The sequence below is a fragment of the Anas acuta genome, chromosome 5 (assembly GCF_963932015.1).
Source record: "Anas acuta chromosome 5, bAnaAcu1.1, whole genome shotgun sequence".
Lineage (NCBI taxonomy): Eukaryota > Metazoa > Chordata > Aves > Anseriformes > Anatidae > Anas > Anas acuta.
Genome location: NC_088983.1, coordinates 60,205,482 through 60,229,977, shown reverse-complemented (window position 1 = coordinate 60,229,977; position 24,496 = coordinate 60,205,482). Strand labels below are relative to the sequence as shown.

General features: G+C 38.3%; 1 protein-coding gene across 1 annotated transcript; it reads left to right on the top strand.

Annotated features, from left to right (window-relative positions):
- Positions 1-223: 223 nt before the first annotated feature.
- NUCB2 (nucleobindin 2) lies at positions 224-23,515 on the top strand. Its single transcript, XM_068685189.1, has 13 exons — positions 224-435; positions 6,449-6,592; positions 8,017-8,124; positions 9,411-9,537; positions 12,231-12,334; positions 13,083-13,268; positions 13,921-14,011; positions 15,547-15,605; positions 17,159-17,251; positions 18,263-18,352; positions 18,895-19,065; positions 20,299-20,380; positions 22,280-23,515. The coding sequence occupies exons 2-13, from the start codon at positions 6,449-6,451 to the stop codon at positions 22,390-22,392; spliced, it is 1,368 nt and encodes a 455-aa protein (XP_068541290.1). The 5' UTR covers positions 224-435; the 3' UTR covers positions 22,393-23,515.
- The last annotated feature ends 981 nt before the right edge of the window (positions 23,516-24,496 follow it).

Sequence of the window (24,496 nt, the reverse complement as noted above, 5' to 3'; positions counted from 1 at the left end):
AAGGGGCTGCGCACCCCTCGCTGCCTGAGGCAGCCATCAGCCCCGCCCCCTCCCCCCCTCGGCTGCGTTCCCGCCTCCCGCCGCCCAGCCCCGCCTCGCGCCGGCCGCCACGTTCCCGCTCCCCCTCCCACCCCCCCTCCCTCCGGATCGCGTTGTCCAATCGGAGCCCTCCGCGACGGCCGGGCCGGGGTCGGGCTCAGCCAATCACCGCGCGCCGAGGGGGCGGGACCTGTGCCCATGGCAACGGGGCCGGTCGGGCCGCCACCCCGCGCCGTGTCGCGCCGTGCCGGGCCTGGCGGTGTCGCGCTCTATCGCGCTCTATCGCGACGTATCGCGCCGTGCCGCGCCGTGCCGCGCCGTGCCGCGCCCCGCAGCTCGTGAGGAGCCTCCCGGGATCCCCCCTGATCACCAGGGAAGCAGCCGGCCTCCTGCAAGGTACCGGGGGGTGGGGTGGGGGCGGGCGGGGGCCTCGGCGCGGGGCAGCTCCTGTCAGGGGCCGCGGGTAACGGCCACAGGTAACGGCCACAGGTAACGGCCGTGCCCAACGGCTCAACGGCCGCGCCTCCCCTCAGGCTGTGCCGGGGCCTCCTGGTGGGGCCGCTGAGGGGCCCTCGGTTCCCCTCGGTTCCCCTCGGCTCCGCCAGGCCGCGTGAGGCGGAGGGCGCCTTCTCCCGGCCTCCTGAAACGGCCCCCGGGCAGGGAGGGGGGGACCCGTGCTCAGCATCGCGGCCCCCCGGCGGCGAGCTCGGCCTGGGGCTTGTTGTGGGGCTGTCGGGCCGCAGGGTGCTGCAGCTGGGAGCAGTGTGAGTCTCGTTGGCCTCTAACCGGGGTAATTGACGTTGAAACGGGAGGTAGCGCAGAGTTTCAAACTAATACCGGCCGCTGGTCTGCTTAAAACTTCATCAGCTGTTAGATGAGCAGGCATCTGGCGTAGGCAGCCGATGTAAACTTGCATGTGGCTTGATGCTGGAACACAGGGCGGCAGGTGGTTATTGTGGCTTGTTCAGAAAAGCCCACTGAGGAAACAGAAACTCTGCAACAACAACAAAAAGATTTGCTTTTGAATAAGAGCCAGAAAAAGTTTCCATAATTTGGCTGTGTGGCAGTGGTGCTGAACGTAAGCTTGTATTTTAAGCGTATTTAAAGTGTACTTAAGTACGCATTTTAAGCGTACTTAAAAGTTTTATTTCAAAAGCTGCCTCCAAGTGATGTGTACATAACTTAACCTGTAATCATGAAAGGGAAAGCGGTAGCTCTCTGAGGTAAGAAAAAATGTAAAATGTTATAACACCGACTCAAATGTCAGAGGTGTGAAAATATTGACCCGTGCTTATAGTGATATACTGACTAAACAAACGTGCTTTAAGAAGGAGAGATAACATCCCTTACTGTTAACTTGAAAGCCTGTATCAGTGTTGCCTTGATCTGAACGCCTTTGCAACAGTGGTGCTTTCCTAGTAAATTATTGTGCTCTCATCCTTTCGTTTGCTCAGTGAGCAGAAGAGATCTCTGTGAAGCTGCTGTAAGATGCGTACCGGACACAAGCCTTCCAGATGGGGTTATGCTTATCTGTAGCTGAAACCACTGCCAGCTACTTAAGCCAAATCAAAGCAAATTACAGGCAAAATTCACGTTAGTTTCAACAAGGACAGTTCTTGTTCTGCAGTAGGCATGGTTTGGCAGTTGGAAGAATGAAAGAAATTGCATCCTATTAGAACAGTTGTAAATATTTGTCTTCCTCATAGGTAATTCAGGCAATGTATAGTCTATTTTTGTGATTCCATTTCTTGTGCTTTATGTTCTTTATAATATGAGTGAGATGTTTTTGTACATTTGTGCTTCTAAAAGTGTAGAAATCAACGTGAATTAGGTTATGGAAATAAATCTCATTAGGCAATTATCATTAAGTGCCCAAACATTTTTAAATCTGGCTCCATACTATTAGATGTAAATTTATTCCTGTTAGCCATATTCTGTGCTCTTACCAAGGGGGGGAAAAAAAGGCTATTGAGGTCCTGATGCAATCAAGGCTTACTCTAGCATGGTCATCTCTTGCTGACTAGAGCAAAATGTGTACAAGTGGGTGATCACATAGAATAACTGAAATAACTTTTGAAGTTAGAGTAAAAGCAGACTTTTACAAGCAATCTTTCTGTTGCAGGTCGTAGCATGTTTGAAATGAGGTTGGTTTTTATGTCAGCAGTGACGAAATTGTTGCTTGCACTTATCCAAAATGAATTTGTGAGATTCCAGGTTTGCTGTCGTATTTGTTCCATATATGTAGTTGTAGTATGGGAAGCTACGTTTTATACTGTTTCTCGATTTCAAATATGCCTTTTAAGCTGATAAGAATTTTTATCTGATATGTACTGAATTCAATACAAGTTTATGCTTGCATGTTAGTTTCAGAAATCTTTTTTTCTGGGACAACTTTACGTAAAGGATTGATAAAATCAACCAAGTTTTAAAAACAAGACTAACACTCGGTATTCTTCAGTTTGTAACATGTCTTTATAGACACTGATATTTAGTTTTCTAAAACAATGATGTTAGCTTCTTGGAGACGGGTGTTATATAAATATGCATGTGTATTTGCGTGCACACAGGTTTTTAAATATATTGCCACTAGAATTAAAAACAGTTGTCTTCTCAGGCTTTGCTTCTGACAGAGCTAAGCATGTGTAGGAGCAGTCTGTATATGTTTTGCTTCTGTGCCATCCTTATTTCTGGAGAGAAAACTCTAGTTCCATTGAAAACAGTATGTGGTTCTTTCTCACTTGAACATTCATATTTTGTGTTACTACATAGGATCTCCCAGCATTTCAGTGACTCATTTAATAAAACAGCTGAACAGTATTTTTAGCATTTTTTTTTTTTAAAAAAGGTTCTATCAGCAAATGTTGTACTACACACAGCTGAGGCATGCTGTCTTTTCTGAGAAGCTGAAAAAAGAAGCCGTTCTATCACCCAACTTCTAAATGTAAAAAGGATGAAGCAGGAAAACTTCATTTAGAAGTGAGAAAAATAAATGCAAGAGTCAAAAGAAAAGAATTTAAGTAAGCATGGTGAGAAGGAAGGACTCCCCTGTCTTTATGTACTTAAATGATATGCAGGTATATCACTCAGAGGTGACAGCTAGCTGAAACTGCTAGGAGCGCTTTGTCTCCTTCAGATATATTTGTAATATAATAATATTCTAGTACTGAGTTCAGAATATTCTTAAAAACACAAGGATTAGTGGATTGGATCAATGGGTTATTGTATCTTTTTTTTTTTAAACTAGCACTTCCTATGAGGATTGTTGACATTTCCAACAATACAGCATTAAAATAGGAAGCCATAGCATAGCTGTGACTGTAGAGAATATTGCAATCATCTTTTATGTATGCGCCATTTCTCACGCAAGTTTAATTACTTCCATATCAGATACAGCAGGCGTGCAGCAGATTTTGTGAATAGGTAGGCTTTTTCTGCAGGTCTGGATTTATGATTATACTACCCATCATGGTACACACTGGTGTGGCAAGTGCAAACCTGCAATGTAACATTTATGGTGCTTATCATCTGCTTCTTATCTGCTGAGTTTCTAGATATACAGGCACTGTACACTGCTATCACTGTGTTTGCCTATTTCAGACTGTGGGCATAACTTCTTAAAACATATTTGTTGCTTTGCCAGGAAAGCAACGGAGATATCAGTACCAGAACTATGCTGTTTCCTGGGCAAGAGTTGTTAGGTGAATGAAAAGTAAATTTTGTAAAAAAGTAGATGTATTATAATCACCCAACAGCTGTGTAAAATAGGTGTGCTAATGCCATGCTTTGCTGCTTGCGTTAATGTGGCTGGAAGTAGCATGTAAAGCTTTAGAAGCTGCATTTTGTACTTCTCTTTCAAAGTTAATAGCTGTTAATGATCCAAATGTCCGATTCTTTTCCACTGGAGTTGATAGGAATTTGTGATTGAATTTAGTGGGAGATCAAGGTTGCTGGCAGACATCCTACTCCTTGTCTTTTCCAGTTGGATTTTTCTGTTCAGACAAGTACATTGGTGGCTCTTTTTCCTGCTCATTACCTCATTCTTTTAGTTCTCACTGAGAGTTTTTTTTTTTTTTTTTTTTGAACGCTTCCTACTCAGAGAAGTTTTTACTTGTTTTTTTGTTTTTTTTTTCCCAAATACTGGCTTTGTTTATAAACTACAGTATTTGTCAGTTCTGGAGCACTACATTTATTGTTAGTTCTTTCTGTCTGTTACAAGTATAAATGTTTGTTTATGTCTTTATCATTTTAGAATTTAGTTAATTTGGAAAGATGAGTTTTCTTGTTTGTGATGCAAGCAGACTAGAGTTTTGCTGCCTTTTAATCTTGGTGGGCTATGTGTCTTTTACTAGAATCACTTAATTTCCAAATGCAAATATAACAATAGCTCTGTCCATTTATCTTTAAGATAGTAACCACTGAATTATTAAAGTCAGCTGGTAAAATTTAAATTTCTCTTAAACTGTGAAATAGCAGTAGGAAGAGTAGCAGTAATGATAGGCCAGAGCAAGGCCACCATGGCCGGGCAGGAAGATCTTTGCTGTGCTTTAAGTACTGCCGATGGCAGTGCCCAAATTGACATCGCTCCCCTTCTGTGCACTGTGATTGGCTGTTGACTTGGTGGCTCCTGGTCCTTGCAGGGGAAACCCCGTCTTTGAGTCAGCATCAGTCATCAGTAGATCTACTCTAAAATGCCGGGAAAGGGATGGGCACCTTGGAATGGGTTTATCAAGAGTCAGGAACTGCTGAAGGTAGTTGATAACAGGCGGGGCCTTGGATGAACTCTTAATAACAAAGTACTTCGGGGAACAAAAAAGAGAGTCCCATTTTTCTCTCATCCTGCCTCTCATCACTTCTCTCTAGTTGCTGAGTTTGAGAATCATGCTCAGTTTTCTCCTGCAGCTGACTTTGCAAGGGGCCTGGTTTCTCTTTACTAGTACGTGTCAGAGTAACGTGTTCAGTGAGTCAGTTTGGACTGTCACTGTGACGGTCTAAAGGTTGACTTGTGTTAGTCACCTGCTTTTATAGAGGTAAGTTTTGATACTTTTTTTATAGTCTTGGACTATAAGATACCTAAATACAGTAACTCTGTCTTCACTAGGTAATTTTTTATTTTAATAAATGTATTTCCAATGTACTCATTATAGCACAGGCTGTATAAACAGGTGGGTTCCTCAAAGTGCTACTGGAAAGCCTGTGTTAGGCAAAGTAGTCTGTAAAGTCAGCTGTGATGATGGAGATGTTTTTGTTTATCCACTTTGTCTTCTCTGCTCTTAATTTTTTATGGTACTTGTAGATTTTTATTTATTTATTTTTGCCTGTTGTATCAATGTGGCAACAATACAAACATCCGATGTACAACCTGAAACAAAATTGCTGGATGGGCAGTAGATAGCCTTTTTTTCCAGAGCAGTGTCTCACATCAAATAGATGTCAAAAACAATTTGTGGTACCATCCAGTCTCTCCAATTACATATAACAGCATGAAGTTACAACGACTGGTATTTTCAAAGAAACCCAAATTGCCTGTAAGCATGAATCCCACTGAAAGCCAGCAGATCCAGTGGCATTCAGTCTGGTTAGTGCTTTTGTTCTATAAGCTCTGTGACTACTGTAGTTTAAGATGATACAGTTCCAGCTGACCATCCTAAATCTCTGTTAGAGGTTACTGATCCCTCATATGAGGGTTGGCAGAACAACATATTTGCTTATTCCTTAGTTTCAGTTTCATTTGAACACGTTACATATCAGTTTTCTTGAGCAGCAAGGGGAAGAATTCCTCAGAACTTGTGTACTCCTCTCATCTTGAACTGCTGATCCCCATCTCCACAATTCACGTGTCCCTAGAAGTCCCTAGGAACGACCTAAACCAAGTTGATCTGACTTTCCAGTGGGGACCTGACAAGCGCTGACATTGAATCCAATACACTCAATGGGGCAGCAACACTAGCTCCTGCCATCCCATCTGGTAGTGATCAGATGTTGTTTTTTTAAATTGAAAGCAACCGGTATGTGCTATAACTGAACAGAATCCATTCACATTCTTTTTGCTGAGGATGTGATTAATAAAAGAGCTTCAGAGAATCCTTGTCATTCTCAAGCCTATAAAACAAAAGCTGGATAAGTAGGTGTATTTTTACCTTCAACTATTGCCTAGTCTCCAATAAAAGAGAGAATATTATCTCTATATTTCCCTTTTATTTTTTTCTTCTTTCATATACTACTTTTATGAATAAAGCATATCAACAATTAACACTGTATCTAATTCTTTGAGTTCCAGCGTTCCCTGAGAGCAGTAGAACACGTGAGAAGAAGGTTATTATAGGTATCTATGTAGGAACGTCAAAGAATTCTAATCAGCACAGTATGATAACATCACTTATGTTATTTTTGTGACTTGGTCTCGTTTCAGATGAAGAGGCTATCTCTCCTGCCCCAGCAATGTATTCTGCTGATGTCATGTCTCTTAGTGGCTTTGGAAGCTGTGCCTATAGACATAGATAAGACAAAAGTCAAAGGAGAAGGCCATGTAGAAGGAGAGAAGATAGAAAATCCAGTAAGTATAATGAAATTAATCTAAGTTCACAGAATCACAGGATTTCTAAGTTGGAAGAGACCTCAAGATCATCGAGTCCAACCTCTGAAGTTGTTTGTACTAATTGTTAGTAATCTGGTTATAGCAGCCCTCTGTCTTGAAATTTAGATGTTTTTTACTTGAGCTATATGCAGGAAAGAAATGAATATTAGCTGATATTTTCAAACAGTCTACCATCTGCTGTAGCGGGGCTCCATTTAAATTTGTTCTCTTTTCTTAGTTATTTTCTGTGAGCTGCTAAAGGTGAGGTAGCAAAGTGAATGAATTCCCCAGTTTACAACAGGAAGCGCTGCTTATTTTTCCACAGAGACTTCTTTCAAAGTGGTGGCTTAGGAAATTCCATTCAATGTTTCCAGTTCAGTGCTTCAAATAGAACAGGAAAATGTTTGATCAGGGGAACACAGTTAGCTTTTGCAAGTATGAAGTTTTTTCAACAACAGACATACTGTGTTTGTAAGTGCTACAAGCGTCTTCAATGAAAACACATTGGAGATCTTGTACTTGCTAAAGTACTTCGCAATGTACTACAGTAATGTACTTGCAGTTTTTTTTTTTTTCCAAGAAACAAATCTCCAGTATCAGCTTTTAATAACTGAACAATACCGTTGTTCCCTGAAAGCCAAATAAACTCTTGTTGAAGCAGATTTTTTTTCCAAAATGAAATTATTGAGTCTAGCAGTTCTATTTCCACTGGATTACCCTTACTGAGAGTGGTTTTTTTTTTTTGTACCACAGCATCACAGGAAAATGCATAAAGAGAGCGCATGCCACAGGAAGATGAACTGACCTAGTGTAAAGTTTACCTAATAGGTTAAGTCCTGGTTGTAGTTCTGGTTCATCTGCCCTCAGCTGTGCAGGTTCAGTAATCTCATACTAACGTTAAATGTTTCCCAGACATAATATCTGCTTACTTTTTGACAGATACGCTGATTAAAGCCAAGTATAACTTCTTGTCGTTGATTCTGGCAGACTGGGGGTGGCTGTCTTTCTAAAAAGATTTCTAGGAAATGCAGCAAATAGTCTCTATTTTCTTTTGCATCTGAGGGAAAAGAATAGGCACTATTCTGAACTGCTCTTGAAATCATGTAATGAATTAATTGCACTGTTTAAAAAAAAGAAAACAATGCTATATTAACATGACAGATGCTTGCATATGACATGGATTGTTAAATATCTTCCTCCTCTGTCATCAGTTACTGACAAATGAATCATAAGAGTAAGTTGCTATAGGGCAACGATGCAGATCAGAAAAGTGAAAGATATTTAGGACAGCTTAATCCCTGTGTAGCTGAGAATTGGAGTTTAGTTTAATAATTGTATTTGAATGAAGTAAGATACTTGGTAGCGTATTCTTTCTTTTCTAACTGTAACCTTCTTTTTTGAAGGATACAGGACTTTATTATGATGAATATCTCAGGCAAGTAATAGATGTCTTGGAAACAGATAAGCATTTCAGGGAAAAACTCCAGACTGCTGACATAGAAGAAATAAAGGTAGGTACATAATGTTAAGTGAGTCTAATTAAATCCGTAATCATGAACTGTGCAAGACAGATGTAATCTTTCTTTGCTTTTTCCTTCATACTCCTCTTAGTTTTTGTGAGCTTAAATTTCCTCTCATTTTTCATTTACTGAGATATTCAGCTCTTGCTAGAGCTTTTCCTTTAGTAAAGAGACAGCAGGTGTTCTATTCCTTCAAGAATATTCCGTAGTATAAAATGAAATCTAGACTTGAATGCATGGTTTCTGCCTTCTGCCTATCCACTAAAAATCCAGTTTCAGACTCCATCCTGGATGTATGTTCATTTACCTCTGCAAGCCTAACTATCACTTGCTTTTTCCTGCTGAGCAATTTGGAACACTAATTCAGACAGGGATTTATATGCCTTCTGAGATTAAGATATTGTCATATTGATTAGTGATACACTGTGGAAGAGAATTAAAAGAAAGTCTGATTTTGAAGTCTGGGGAAGTTGAAGAGTTGTACTAGAGGTAAAGTCATTGTGTGTAAATTCCAGAATAACAGACTTCTGGCATTCTCCACTGCTGTCCTTTCTTCTGTGCCAATTCAAATAGCACTATCTCCAAAACTCCAGTTCATTTTTGTCTTACGGGTTTCAATTTCTAGCTCTAGGTGGTGGTTGTTCTACTTTCCCATTTCTGAGCTAGAAATTCTGCAAGGGACAGGTGGGACATAGTCTGAAGTGACAGACAGAGAGGACTGCTTTCTGCATTTCTTTTAATTTCTCATGGTGCCGTTGGCAGTTCTTGACTCTTCTTTCTTCTGTGCTACATCTAGTGCAGCTCTTGAAGGTTACTAACCATTTCCAGAGACTGATAAATATTCTTGCAGTACATGCTGGCAGCTGTCATTGCGCTTGTATCTTCTCCCAAGTCTTTCAGCTGTTATCAAATGTATGGAGAATACAGCATTGTGTGTTTATCTCACAGCCCTTTTGAACCAATTTGAGAACATTTGATCAAGCAATTTGTCACTGCAGCAGCAATACCTCATCAAGTTGCTGAAAGGTCACACTTCTGCTCTTCAGGGGAGCAAAATGTTTATAAATTCTCTTCTCAGAAAGCTTCTGGGATTCTCTGTTTCTACAACTATAAGCTTAAAAAAATTGAATATGCTCTTTGAAAAGAACTTGAGATTCTAATAGCATGGGCTACAGTACTGGCAAAGACTGACAGTAGTCTGCTGTCTTGCTGATTAATGGGAATTGTGAAGGCTACTTCTAGTTTTAACGATAACTGATAACTTTTTTTTTTGACAGAGTGGAAAACTAAGCAGAGAACTTGACTTAGTGAGCCACCATGTGAGAACACGGCTGGATGAACTGAAACGACAAGAGGTGGCAAGATTAAGAATGTTAATTAAAGCTAAAATGGATTCTGTTCAAGGTAAGAATACAAAATTTAACTAGGTGGGTTAACAGATGAGGTTGCATTGGACAGGTGTCCAAAATGTAACAGCTATGCTTTCTTTGTTGACAACATAACAAACAATCTGAAAGTAAGAGTGTCCTTTCTGACCAGGCCAAGGGACAGTAAATATATATCTTGATAGGAAACTGGAGAAAAAAGCCATCTATTTAAATAAATAACAACTTTATTTTGGCAGTGGATTTTTCAGATACTTCTAATCCTTTCTCAGTCTTTTTTTTTTATAGCACATCAATTTATAGATCACTCACTGAGAACTAGCAACATATACTAACTAGGCTGTTTCAGAATACAAGACAGAATGTTTAATGTTTTTGCAAGGTGGAAAATGATTTTTTTTTTGTAGTCAGTTAATGTTAAGTTTCCATTTTCTCTTTTAAAATCCTTTTTCCACCAATAAGAACTATATTACAGGTTTATAACAGACATTAAACATTTAAATTCAGAAGATGATTTTTCTTGTTTTTGAGGATTTTTTAAGGTTTTGGATGAAAGAAGAACATTTGGGTTGAAAAAATATATATTTTTTTACTTGCTAATGAAATTGCTTGAACATATGCAATGTCTTTTAAAGAATAAAGTATACAGGTTTCTCAAGAATCTGATTGGTGTATGTTTGTTTGAGAAATTGTGCTGTTTTCATTGCTGAAGAATTTTAAAGTTTCCATCTAGAACTAAATCTAAGATTCTTATTGGGTATTACTTTTTGAAGATAATTGGTTGCCCTTAAATAAAGATCATAATGGATTGCATGATCTTGTATCCAAAACTTTTTCACAACGAAGCTTGAATAAATAGGACTTAATTTGTCTGTGCAGATTATTTTCTTGCTCATAAAAAATGCTGTCAAGTAGGAGGAAGGGATCCCACTGAATGGAATAGGTAATGTGTCAATCTAAACTACTGTAAGAAAAAGGATCTGTCTTCTAGGCTAATTCCATTGAGTCAAATTTAGAGATGGTAAATAGGCCAAAAAAGTATGTGTATACAAATTTGTGTCTATGGGGATGTCAGGAAAAAAGTGATTAATTTGGGAAAGAAGGTATTTTTAGAATACTACTACCTTTCCAGTGTTTTTTTTTTTTTTGGTGCAGCTGTAGTACAATTAATGAATAATGATACAGAGTTACTTGAGAGCTTCAGGATAACCTTTGTGTTCTTTGTTTTCTCTTCCTGGAAGTTCTAGTGCAGAGAGTGCAGTCCACCAGTAGCTAGACAGTGCAGACCAGACCTCCACAGGAGTCAGTGCATTGCCTCACGTACCTGTCAGCCCCCATGCTTTGTCATTCTCAGGAGGTCTTTTAGCTGCTGAGAGCTTGGTCTCATGCTCCTATTGCAAGCAAGCAGTCCAGCAACATCATGTTGACAGGGTGAGCTAGTTGACAGCAGCTCATGATACCTAGTTATATTGGTAGTAACTGTATACTTTATTTTTTTAGTGATTTAATCAACTAAGTAGTTCTAGCCCTATTTCCATAAATCAAGAGTAACTAACAGAGCATGCTTTGAAAAATAGTTTTTTCCTACAGCAGATCAAGCATATAAATACATTCTGTTGCCGTGACAGAGTTTACATTTAGAAAGAACAAGAACAGATTATACCAGTTCAAAATATTCAGATGACTACTAATGTGAAAGAACAAGAATGGGAAAATATTTCATGAAGTTTGTAGTGGGCCCTACTACTGTTATAACTATAGTTATAACTACAGTTATACATGATGTGACTACTTCACATCATGCATAACTGTATGCTCAGATTATTTATAAAATACAGCTGTATCTACACACCTATGCAAAAATCTTCTCCATGTAATACCATGTAATATCTTAGCCTTCTATCTGTTAAAATACAAAAAACTTTCTTCTCAGATGGATTAGGTTTAAAAAAAAAAAAATCACAAGACTTGAACATATGCCCTGTCTATGTTGTGTCTTGATCCAGATGTATTTTGAAACATTTGCACCAAGAATTTGCTGAACTGACCAGTACAGGATGCAAGAATGTTAGGGGTTGGGTGACTTTATTCAAGGACAAGTCTTAGATATTACAGTACTGTGGCAAGGAAATGCTCTCAAACAGAATGAGTTGTTTCTCTGTCTTTATAAGGAATGAAGGAAAACAGGTTTTGGGGCTTTTTTTTTAATTAAAAAAAAAAAAAAGCTTAAAATTACACTTCCAGAAAGTGTTTCATAAACAGGCTAAGTTGCATATATTTCAGAAAAAAATATGATCTCACCAGGGAGGAATGATGTTTGAAATATGCCCCAGACAGTGTGGACTGTTTTATGATAATACAAATACAGCACTGAGTGTGAGAGAAACAGTTTACCAAGGGATAACAAGTTCAAAATGATATTTTCCATTTTTTTAAAAAACAAATATTCTTTACTAAGACATCTGGGAAAAGCTTGCCAACATTGTTGCCCAGAACATATCAAAATATATGCTGTTTAAGATAACATTATTATCTAGCTTTACCAGTTAAAAACCTTGGTAGCAGCCACATTTTTATAATGAAAAAATTCAGTCCTCAAGGAGCTTGAGGTACTTACAAAGCACAAGCTCCTTTGTGAATGTATTTAACTTCCTGATCTTGTTTGCTTTCAACCTTATTTTAATGTTTTACATTTGTACCTTGTTCTTTCAGACACTGGCATAGACCATCAGGCTCTCCTTAAACAATTTGAGCACCTGAACCATCAGAATCCTGACACATTTGAACCTAAAGACTTAGATATGCTGATCAAAGCCGTAAGTGCTAGACATCAACTACTCTGGGCTGTTTTTTATTGGTATTGTGTTTTTTCTTCTGTACTACTTTTTTTGTTGGTAAAGGTGATATGCAGTTTTCAGTTTCAGAGAAAAGTCAGTTGTCTCCATTGCACACTTGAAAACTATTGTCAGCGTACATTACACTAGAAAGAGCCTAAATTTTGCATCCTTTAATACCTTGACCTATCTGAAAGTAGTGCAACTCTAAATCCCATACAAGTACTTGTCGGAAGTTCTCCCCTCACTCCTTTCTCTCTATATAAATGGCTTTGTTGATTTAATCTGTAATAAACTACTGCAGAGTAACTCCCATTATTAATGGAGGCACTGTTCTCGTTAAGTTCTAGGGGAAGTTATGAATGTTGTTATGCTGCAGTAAACAAGGACTTAATGATACTACTTGAAGCTGTACTTAATTAGCACATACTTAACTTGAGTTAATTTATTATTAATTGAGAAAGGATACCTTGATGCAAAAGTTGTCTAAGCAATTGAACCTTTGCAAATTAAATGCTGTGAAAGTAATAGAGGGAGTGAAGAGAGATGTTTATGTTTCACTGTTGTGTGAAAGGGGACCACAGACTAGTCTACCTTGTGTTTAAAAGGGAAATGGCAATATTAGCAGCTGTGTCCCAAGACGTGAACAATGCAGGGTTATTACATAATCTTATATAATGTGTTAATGTAATTATGTGGCATAATCATGTGTACATATCTATATTTTTAGGCTACAAGTGACCTGGAGAATTATGATAAAACCCGCCATGAAGAATTCAAGAAATATGAGATGATGAAAGAACACGAGAGGAGAGAGTATTTAAAAACACTGGATGAAGAAAAGAGGCAGCGAGAAGAATCCAAATTTGAAGAGATGAAAAAAAAACATGGAGATCACCCTAAAGTTCACCATCCTGTAAGGCTACAGTCTGTCCTTACATATTTGTAAGGAAGCTTTCCTTTCCAGTAAGAAAAAGCTAGTAACAGGAAGCAAATAACAGGAAAAATCCTCTTTACTCGCAGAATTTTTTTCTTATTGATGTGGGAGCAGAGTGTGGGAAGAGCACCGAAAACATTACAAAACCCACTATGTGTACTTGCTTTTTTTTTCCTATATAGGTAGTCTATTTGCTGTCAGAACTATTATTTACAAAGAAGCTAAAATGTACAAGGAAGAGGCAAGAAGGGTATTCGAAACAGTAGGAATGCCTTCATGATATACTTGGCCTGCAAGGAACTAACTCAGAGCATCATTTTCTCTAGAAATGGCAAACCGATTGAGCCCCCTTGAGCTGTTGCTTGCAGATAAGTCAGTGTGGCCATGGCTAATTATACAAGCATTCCTTTCCCCAGAATATGCACTTTCTTGCCACTTCCCTAGGCCTTTCTGTCTAAAGGAAGTATGTGACCTGTGTAAAAGGAAATTGAAGTAAGTTCCATTAATTCTATTTGGACCATGACTAGTCAGGGAAAAAAAGAGCCTTTCAGAGAAACTGTATTGTAAAGCTAAGGCAGTAAAATTACACTTAATCATCTTTTGAATAGTTTTCTTTGTAACCAATCTACAGGGAAGCAAAGATCAACTGAAAGAGGTATGGGAAGAAGCAGATGGACTAGATCCTAATGAATTCGACCCCAAAACATTCTTCAAATTACATGGTAAGAGGTTTAGTTTAATTTAATTAGCAAATGTTGTCACTGTTATATTCTGCTGAAGATATTTATCCGGCATGTTTGTATTATTATAAGAAGTCTTAAAACTCAAGCAATTTGAATGAATCCAAAATGTATAGAGAAGATAGCTATGTTATTGTGTGAAAGTTTACTGTGGGGTTTAAATGCTGAAAATGAAATCTTGAAGTACTCATAAAAGCATAGAGCAAATAACCAGAAGTAATTGCTCAGGGAATTCTGGGTATTCACAGATCTCTCAATAACTAAAACATTCACACACTGTGCTCTAGGAATAAGTCTTCAGAGGTGCGTTTGGGAAAACCTGCTTTCTCAACACCTCAGCAGATGAGTGCCAGACACCCCTTATCTCTGGAATGGTCATAGAAGCGCCAAACCTCTTAAGTAGTTTCAAGACCTCCCTAAAAAGCACAACTCCAAATGTTCCCTGATACTTGCTCTGCGTTTCTGAGCAGTCTGCTATTAGAACAATGAAATAATAGGAGGGAAAAGTATGCATCTCAATAGGCGTTTTGTTTTAAATATGACTATATAAATTGTAACCTTATATTCTGACCTTGTTAAAGGCTTCATAATAAAGTATCCTTAAGCAGAACCTGCCTGGCACTGGACTCTGAAGGGTTGAACAGTAATTTGACTAATGCCAATGAGAAATTAATTGAAGGAATGGTCTAGCTTGAGTCTAACCTTTTATCTTGTTTTATTTATATATTTATTATATTTAGATATTAAACCTTATTCCTTCTTTCTAGAAAGATCTTGAAATGTAGTTTTTTGAAAAATTTTGCTATTTTATGCAAGTCTTAATAAAACAGCAGTAGGTAAGATAACCTTTTGCCTTAAAGCTGAGTGTATCAAAAACTTTGAAGCAATTAAACAAAAATATTGCATAATAGCACTTACTTGAAATAGACATTCCCTTTCAATTTCAGATAGCAGTAACAATATAGCTATTCAGAGTAGAACATAGCATACAAGGTGGATTGTTGCCAAGTATTCTCCTCTTGGATTGTTCATCAAAACAAACTTTAGTGATCTTTTCTTAAGCACTGCACCTTTATATAAATTTTGCAAAACATTTTGTTGGTTTTTGGAGAGTCCTCCTGCTGGTTAACAGTGCTTATCTACTGACTTATGTTATTCCTGGATCTGTTTACCATTGTAGTTGTAAAATTGGGACAAGTTGTTCTCCGCAATATTTTCTGGCAATTACACTGGTTGCAGTCCTGTTGTGACCTATTTCAGTTTGCTAATCTAACAACTAGGGAGAATGTGCCAGTATTTAACCAATGGTTAACAGTCAGGTATCCAAAACCAGTTCAGACAGTGTCTGATAAAAACCTGAAGAGAAAAACTGACATATGAAAACAGCATCTTGTTAAATGTGATTTTTAATCTATATGGGATGTGTATGGTGATACATATTCAAATCCATAGAGAACTATTAGATATATTACTTTCTGTACATACTCAGTTTGTATTTTCAACACTTCTTATTTTAGATGTCAATAATGATGGCTTCCTGGATGAGCAAGAATTAGAAGCCCTGTTTACTAAAGAGGTAAAAAAAAAAAAAAAAGTACAGGAACTTTACTTGTTTCAAAAAATGCTTGCAAGAATGTCTGTATTTTCCCCAAGTATATATAGGGGCGTTGGACTACAAATTAGAATACTCAGGTTGAAATGTATGAACCCTACATGTTTCTACAGAACTGTAAAAACATATGAGCAGGGAAAATAAAGTAGTTCAAAGAAAGGACTCTGACACCAGAGATGTATTGCTCATGTATTCCTCTGCTACAAGCTTGTTAATTATGAGATTTCATAATTAATCTGCAGAACAGCTGTACCTGTACAGTTTGCAGTGCTGAACTACACATGTGCTTTGGCTAGTTGTAGCCTGGTAGAGGTTCTGAAGCTGAGTAGCTGTGCATGCTCAGTGCTAGTCATAAGCCTATAGAGAGAAAGAGGGTCACACACTTAAATACTTAAGCTGAAATTTTTGACAAAGTTGAAATGAATTCATTTGCCTCATCAGATGTATACATCCATTGAAGGACACTTGTGCACTACAGAAGTGGATACAGGGATTTCACCTCACTTCTGTCTAGCTAGTTTGGAGCACATGGACACCTAATAAAGTAGGCAAGCTGTTAGTGTCTTTAGGCCTTGGTTCCTTCTCTGTAAAAATACAAGTATTAATGGTACTTTGCCTCCCTGAGTAGCAGCAATGTACTGAGATTCTACAGTGATGGGAGCTGCAGGAACAATGTGTGAAAAAAGGTCCTTGGCTTAATTTTTTCAGTAGGTTCTGCAGGAAAAAAAAATCCACAGCTTCCCATTTAGAGATCCATCATTACAGCTGCAACTAACTAAAGATTTTTTTCTAGATTTCACAAATCAGTAAATATAAGTAAGGGAGTAAATATACTATACACTGTATATACAAGGTGATAAATTCAACCTACTCTAAATTGTAGAAGACGTGAAATTTGAAAATACAGATTTCTAATAGTACGCTTCCATAATACTTTTCAATACTACTATATGGTAGTCTTTTTGACCGGTATGCCCCAGCATTTTACAGTGTTGTAATTTAAAAATAAGTAGCCTGGGGACTTACTACTTAGGGCTAGGAAAGATAAGAAATAAGTAGAAGCAAATAAGCATGAACTCACCAGAAGGACAGCGTGCACAAATTAAAATGGACCATTAAGCTAAGCACTCAATATGTCTTGTGATATCCTGAATGCTTACAGTGTGAGTGGCATTCTCCAATTAAAAAAAAGCTTCTCTGCCCTGTTCTCTAAACTCTGCCTGCTTTGAGTCAAATATAGGATGTCTGTGCATACTGAGGTCAATTTTACCGTGACGTCTGAAGCACTGAATTACAACAGACCACATGAATTAACTGAAAACTCAATCCTTAGCAATAACAACAGGCTTACTTGTTGCTTAAATACTATCATAAAAGAGATTTATACCTATAGAGACACTTGGAAAATGGTGAACTCATGTTTTCAGCAGTGTTTCATACTACTGTTCCAAACATGCTCAGTGATTTGAATGAGCAGCCCTTTCTCCAAAGTAATATTTGATACATTTGAATTTCAGCTAGAAAAAGTTTATGACCCGAAAAATGAAGAGGATGACATGGTTGAAATGGAAGAAGAGAGGCTGAGAATGAGAGAACACGTAATGAATGAGGTATGAACTAACACTTAATAGATCTGGTATTTTCCTGCTACACTGAATAGAACTCCTGATGTAACAGGTTGTCTAAGTACAGTGCAAGGACATGAAACTATTGTTGCTAGGATTCACAAAGCTACAGTTCTCAAGTCCTATGCCTAGATGTTGATGTAAATGCTTGCAGATTAGATTTATTTTTATTTAAGAAGTTCCAGAGGAAAAACTGTGCTGTAGCTTCCGTCTTTTGCAGATAAATTAGAATAGAAATTCCTTGTGAATTTTCTCAAACAGCAAACACTCTAAACATGCTCTTACACCTAGCAATAGGGTAAGATTTTGTGGGAAAAAAACAAGTAAAGCAATATCTTCTTTCACATGACTGGCCTTCATCCCTTCAGAAGAGGCCAGAGCGCTAAAAGCATTACTTATGGTAGTGAATACTAGTGTTGGTTCTCTCTCTTTTTAAAGCTCAGGAAACAGAGGAAAGGGAAAAGGATGTTTTGATCTACCGTTTTTTCCACTTGTATTTTTCTCTATTCAACTATATTCCTTAAGGCTGAGGAATGGAGCAAGCCTGGACTCAGATTATTTGTGAAGGGAGTCATTTCCTCCCTTACCCTTAAAGGTTTCTGACATTTGTTTTTATCCTGTCCAACAGTGGAGATTACTCTGACTCAGAATCAAAAAAATTATTACCAGAAAACTACAAACCATTTTCTCAAAAAAAGTCAGACATCCTGCTATTAGTGCTGGGGCTACAACCACACATATATTTCCAATCAATTTTGAAGTAAAATAAGAAAGTCTTATTTCCATTTTTTTAAACCACGTGCGAGTGTGAGGAAAGTTTTTAGAAGTTGTTGTAGGCATTCGTTTGAAAATTGGACAGTTTAAAAATAAAATGGTTGTACTTGAAGGTATTTACATAATGATTTTAAATGTGAAGATATTTACATCATGATTTTAGACGTTGTCTCCAGCAAAACTCATCCTTTAGGTTGAGCATGACTTTTTTTCTTCTAATAGGTTGACATCAACAAGGACCGACTAGTGACTTTGGAAGAGTTCCTGCGAGCTACAGAGAAGAAAGAATTCTTGGAGCCAGATAGTTGGGAGGTAATGAGAATGTGTTCCAAGTGCAACATGCTGCATTATTACCATCACTCTAACCAGGAAACCAAATGGCACGTCTGTGACCTTTGCCTTTTTTCAGTCTGGTTTTAGTATGCCTGTGTGGTTTTGCCTTAGCAAAATGTAATGTACAAAATGTAACACACTAATTTAACGCAGATGTAATCTTTGTGGTCCACATACAAAGAGAAAGTCTTGCGCCACCTCGTGGAGTCTAAAAAATTTTCTACTTGCTTTTTCAAACATAAAATGGGCATTTAAGATATGAATCAATCCTGAGGGAGGATTAGAGCTCAGCTGGAAGCAAGATGATCTTTTTCTCCTAACTCTAAATATGTCGTAGAGTTTTTTGAGGAAAATAGCTGAGAAATAACAATTTTTACTGTTTGAGTAAGCATACTAACCCTTTGCATTGTCATTTAGTGACATCCAGTAAGTTATACAATTCAGCTAATAATTTCAGTGATAATGTAATCAAAATAGATGTGCATTCCTGCCTAGGTATTCACGTTTGTATTTTCTTGCAGACACTAGATCAACAGCAGCTTTTCACTGAGGATGAGCTGAAGGAATTTGAAAGTCACATTTCTCAGCAGGAAGATGAACTTAGAAAGAAGGCAGAAGATCTTCAGAAACAGAAGGAAGAGCTACAGAGGCAACATGACCAGCTTCAGGCTCAGAAACAAGAGCTTCAGCAGGTACACTTAGGAGAACAGTTTTTTTTCCCTTTTCTTTATACTTATACAGACACTGTAACAGGTAATGACAATCCCCAGCTCTGGAGCATCCTTTACATTGATTTCTCATATGAATCTCATCTGAATTCTAAAGAACACTGGTACTGCAGCACATCATAGTCTATTATTTCAAATTATAGCAGACTGTAAAAGTAAGTAGTCACTTGCTCAGGCAGGAAGGAAAGGATGCTATCCAGGGGGACCTTGACAGGCTTGAGAGGTAGACCTGTGCCAAGCCTCATGAAGTTCAGCAAGGCCAGGTGCAAGGTCCTGGATCTGGGCTGGGGCAATCCAAAGCACAAGTACTTTGTGGGCAGAGAATGGACTGAGAACAGCCCTGAGGAGGAGGACCTGGGGGCATTGGTTGAGGAGAAGCTTGACATGAGCCAGCAATGTGTGCTTGCAGCCCAGGAAGCCAACCACATCCTGGGCTGCATCAAAAGCAACACTGGCAGCAGGGCAAGGGAGGAGATGCCCTGCAAGGCAAGGGAGGAGATGCAAAAGGAGGAGAGACAAGTGAGACCCCACCTATAGTACTGCATCCAGCTCTGAGGCCCCCAGCACAAGAAGGACAGGGATGTATTAGAACAAGTTCAGTGGAGAGCCACAGAGGTAATCAAAGGGCTGGAGTGCTTCTCCTATGAAGATAGGCTGAGGGAGTTGGGATTGTTCAGCCTGGAGAAGAGAAGGCTCCAGGGAGACCTCAGTGTAGCCTTCCAGTACCTAAAGGGGGCCTACAAGAAAGCAGGAAAGGGACTCTTTGTCAGGGCATGTAGTGATAGGATGAGGAGTAATGGTTTTAAACTGAAAAAAAAGGGTAGATTTAGATGAGATATTGCAAAGAAATTCTTTAATACAAGGACAGTGGGGCACGTAAACAGGTTACCCAGAGAAGCTGTGGATACCCCGTTCCTGTGTTTAAGGCCAGGCTAGATGGTGCTTTGAGCAGCCTGGTCAATGGGAAGGCATCCCTGCCCATGGCAGATGGATTGGAATTAGATGATCTTTAAGATCCCTTCTAATCCAAACCCTTCTGTGAAACAGTACAAGTGTCTCACCTCAGTAGTTTGCCCATTAACCAAGATTTTACATGACGACTGTGCATATTTCTCTGAAGTGTAAATCACTTATGTCACATCAGAGAAAATGATGTCAGAGTGAAGTTTTTAACTCTGTTTTGTATTTTTTCACCAGGTTGTAAAGCAGATGGAACAAAAGAAACTACAGCAAGGAAATCCACCTGCAGGACCAGCTGGAGAACTGAAGTTCCAGCCCCGTATGTATCTTTCTATGCAGACACACAAAATTTAAGATCTCCAATATGAGTCATTAAGAAAATTTATTTTCTGTTGAAGCTCAGTATACTGAGTTTTAATGATCTGCATCGGGAGATTCATTAAACTGTCTTTAAGGGGGAAACTGCTTTACAGCAGTTTTAATTAACAGCATAAAATGGACAGAGAGGAAGGATTGCAGTTCACTGGAGTGTTTTGCCTGTTAGTTATCCTAGATAATGTTATTTTTAGGCTAAGATTTGAGTGTGCAGAGGAGAATAGGGACACGAAAATGACCAAGTCTGTCTGATATCCCATAGCTGCATTACCAGTGCAGAAATAGGTGTGTTAAAGGTAGTTCGCCTTGTGTATGCCACTCAAATCAAGTATATTACAGCATGCAAGAATGTGAAGTTACAGTGATTTAAGTTCCATTGTTGTTGTACAACCCTGCTGTTGATCTTGGATGTTTACACAAGAACTGATGTTGATGCAGCTATCATTTCATGGCTATCTAGTTAGGCAGCCAGATGAAAGCTGCCTGCTCTTCTGCTAGCTCTTGAAATTTGAGATTGTAATCCAGAATTGCAATCCCAGGCTAAGCCTGCAGGGAAAAAAAAAAAAGCATTTAAATGCTTTCAATCTGTCTTCTGTGGTCAATTTAGCTGCAGTTGGGCACAATATGACACAACAAGTTTTAGATAGCATGAGCAACCAATTACTTAAACACCTATAGAGGATGATAAAGTCATAAATCATTGCATACAATCATGGATGACTAAAAAAGAGGTCAGGTATATTTCAACACTTCTTATCCTCTGCTTTCGTACGCGTTCTAACTTTTTCCTCCCCCTCAAGAAAGGTTGAAAATAACATCTTTTTGGCTTCCGTGTTCATATGTTAATATTGTAAGTACAGCTCAAGGAATTAACAGTCATCTCAAACATAAGGCTTTGGGTTATATCCAGACAGCCTTTTGAATACTGGATGGTCTTAACTGGTCCTGCAGGGCCAACAGTGAGACTTAAAACCTTAAATGCTACATTCAGTGATTACAGCTCACTTGGCCGAATACCCTGAAATTCTACCCCTAAGTTACCCAGTTTTGTGAGCAGAGCAAGAAATAATTGAGTTTGAGTACCAATTCCATTTTATCTTGATTTGTTTCAAAGCTGCCTGTGGCTAATTTCAATTTATGACCCTTAGTTATGAGAACCTCTCATCCCTTTGCCTCCCTTTCGTTAACATTTCACTGTGTAATAGCAGATGCCCAGGGACTTCCTATAGTGATAAAGCTTAAAAAAAGGGCAGTATTGTAACAGATACTGTTCTTAATACCTGTATTATTTTATGTAAAAACTTTTTGCAGAGACATTTAGTTAGGTATCCTAAGCTTTCATTGCCTTAGCCAGAACTAGTCAGTACACATTCACTGAATTAAGGAAATCCATACTATGAAAGTTAGCCTTATTCCAAGGTGGGCAAAAGGTGAAAATTGTAAGGATTGTCAGTGTCATGATGGGTAAAATATAGGAACGAGTCATTTATATTTTTTCCCAAGCTTCCAACGTTGGGAATAAAGGTTTCATAAACATGTAACGTTTTAGAAATAACAAATTAATCTCCCAAAAGCTGAAGCATTATGCAAATATAAGCACTTTACAGAAAATAGAAACAACTACCTATTTAAGAGTAAACTGAATATTGTAATTTTGCAGTCTATTGTGTAATCTCAATCTGATTTTGTTTTAAGTCACATACAAAATTCTGGCTTCCATTTACAAACAAAAAATAAGGTTTTATTTGATTGTTACAATACTAGAAACATTTTCTTTGATACTTTCAACATATGGGGCCAGTTTAATTGAAGAGTTGTAAGTAGTTTTATTCTTGTTTTACAGCTGGGGAGCACAAAGTTGGAGATGCACCAAAACACCCTGCAGGAGATGATCAGCCTTTACCACCAGGACATGTTCAAGAACCAGCTGCTAGAACTGATCAAGTTCACCCTTAACCACTCGTGCCTCAACTTTATAGCATCTTTATTATTTTGGGGGGAGGGTAAAAGGTAGGGAGGGAGGGGAAAAATAATCAGTGAAACAAACTCCATTTTCTTCCCCAGATTATAAAGTCATTAGGAATATTATAGGTTAAATATCAATCAGACTTGAATCATAAATTAAACTAATTTTCTTCCTGATCCATCAGTGAGAAAGGCAACAATGGGATCCTTCAGAGGATATAATGGAGGAGGAAACAATTTTAAAGGTTTTTGTGACCAAGAGAGCTGTTGCACTCTTCTCTTAAAAAAGGAGATACCTGCCATTGTGTGTTTAGACACAAATCAGAACCTTTTCAGAGAAGAAACAGGAATTGGGCTGAAATCAAGCTAAGTCTTGTTTTATGTAGAAACTCCTTCCAGAAATGCTGAGAAGCAAAGTAGGGAGAAACAGAGACCATAGGTGAAGGTCTACCATTTCCAGTACTACCAACTACTTTCTTGAGACCAAATAAAAATCAAACTTACGCCTAACCTTTAGAAAACTTGCACTTTCTAAAATCCAACCACCACAAAAATGCATGGAATACTGAATATTTTTCATGTTTACAGAAGCCTGAAAATTTCACTGTAAGCCTTCAAAAGAAATATTCAACTTTGGGTGTATTGGTCTGAACCGTCCTTGTTAAGATTAATTCTGTGTGGCAGTTGTATACTGAACTGGCTCTCGGGACAGTGCTTTTGTCCCTGTTTCTTTCATCAGGTGCCAGCTGATCTCAAAATTTTGCATGCTATTAAATAAGCTTTTTATGTTGATGGAAATATTGTGCAAAACAGAAGACGACTTACTGTCTTCTTCTGTACAGATTATCCTACCTCCTATGATAATACCAGATTTTTTCAGAATGCACCATATGCTTCAAAAAGCTCTTCTCAGACATGAATTTTTGACTTGTTAAGAGTCTCACTATTATCGCTTATTAGTCTTTAAGCAGTTAGCTGATGTAAGTTTATGAAACGTCCTGAACCAAGGGTGCTACTAGATTGTATGATTTTGGTATTGAACCAGGATAGCTCCCTCATATTGTAAGCCAGAATTTTTCAAAAACCAACAAAAAAACAACAACAAAAAAAACCATGCCACTACAAAACCACTGTAAAAGTTGATTTACCTGGGGGTTTTACTATAATGTTGAAAAGCTGTGCGATTGTCCTTATTTGTCATCTGTTGAGACTACCCTAAGGTATAAACCCTGTCTTTTTTTAAAACATGAATTGTTCTGATTGTATAACGCTGGCTTTGAACTCATGTACACAAACTTAAGCAAGCGTCCTTTGAATTCCCTTCCTGTTAACAGCAAGTGTCGGTCAAAGAGATCATTGGGGTTTTGAGCAAAGAAGCAGAGGCCAAGCCTGTGATATGAAAACTATGAAGAGATGTTCCTTTCAGAATAAGACTCAAACATTTTAAGCAAACTCAAAAGAGATGGGCAGCAATTACTAACATTTTGTATTGTCATTTGAGAAGTTTTTCACTAAAGAGTTGTGACTGATAGAGGCTAGTCATGTTCCATACACATTTAATGCTTCCATCAGGATTGAGCACATTCATGATTTTCACACAATGTAATAGAACTCACTGCTAGAATAGATTAGGTTTCTTTATCTGGTTCATCTTAATTGTTATGTCACATTTCCTTTATTTATACCACTCAAGCAATTAGATTTAACTTTTTTTTTGCTGTTGTTCTATTTGCAAGTAGTTCACATTTTAATTTAGTTTAAAAAACAAACAAAACACCATCTCCACAGTTTGTTACTTCCATGTAATTCTAATACCAGTTTAATTATGTCTTTGCCAGGAGACTGAAATACCTTTCAACAACTTTATCTGTTTGCTAAGAGGCCCAGATACAGTTACAGCTATAGCCAGAGTAACAGCGCTTCTCAGTGCAGGGCCCTGGCTTTGGGGTTGTAGCCCGACAGTTAGGAGCAGCGCAAGGAAGGAAAAAAAGGGTGAGTTACTCAAACATCATGGAAAAGGTGAAGGGAATTTTTTCTTCCTGTCCCACATGGAAGTTCACAAAGGAAGAGTGATACAGCCACAGACGTTTGTAGA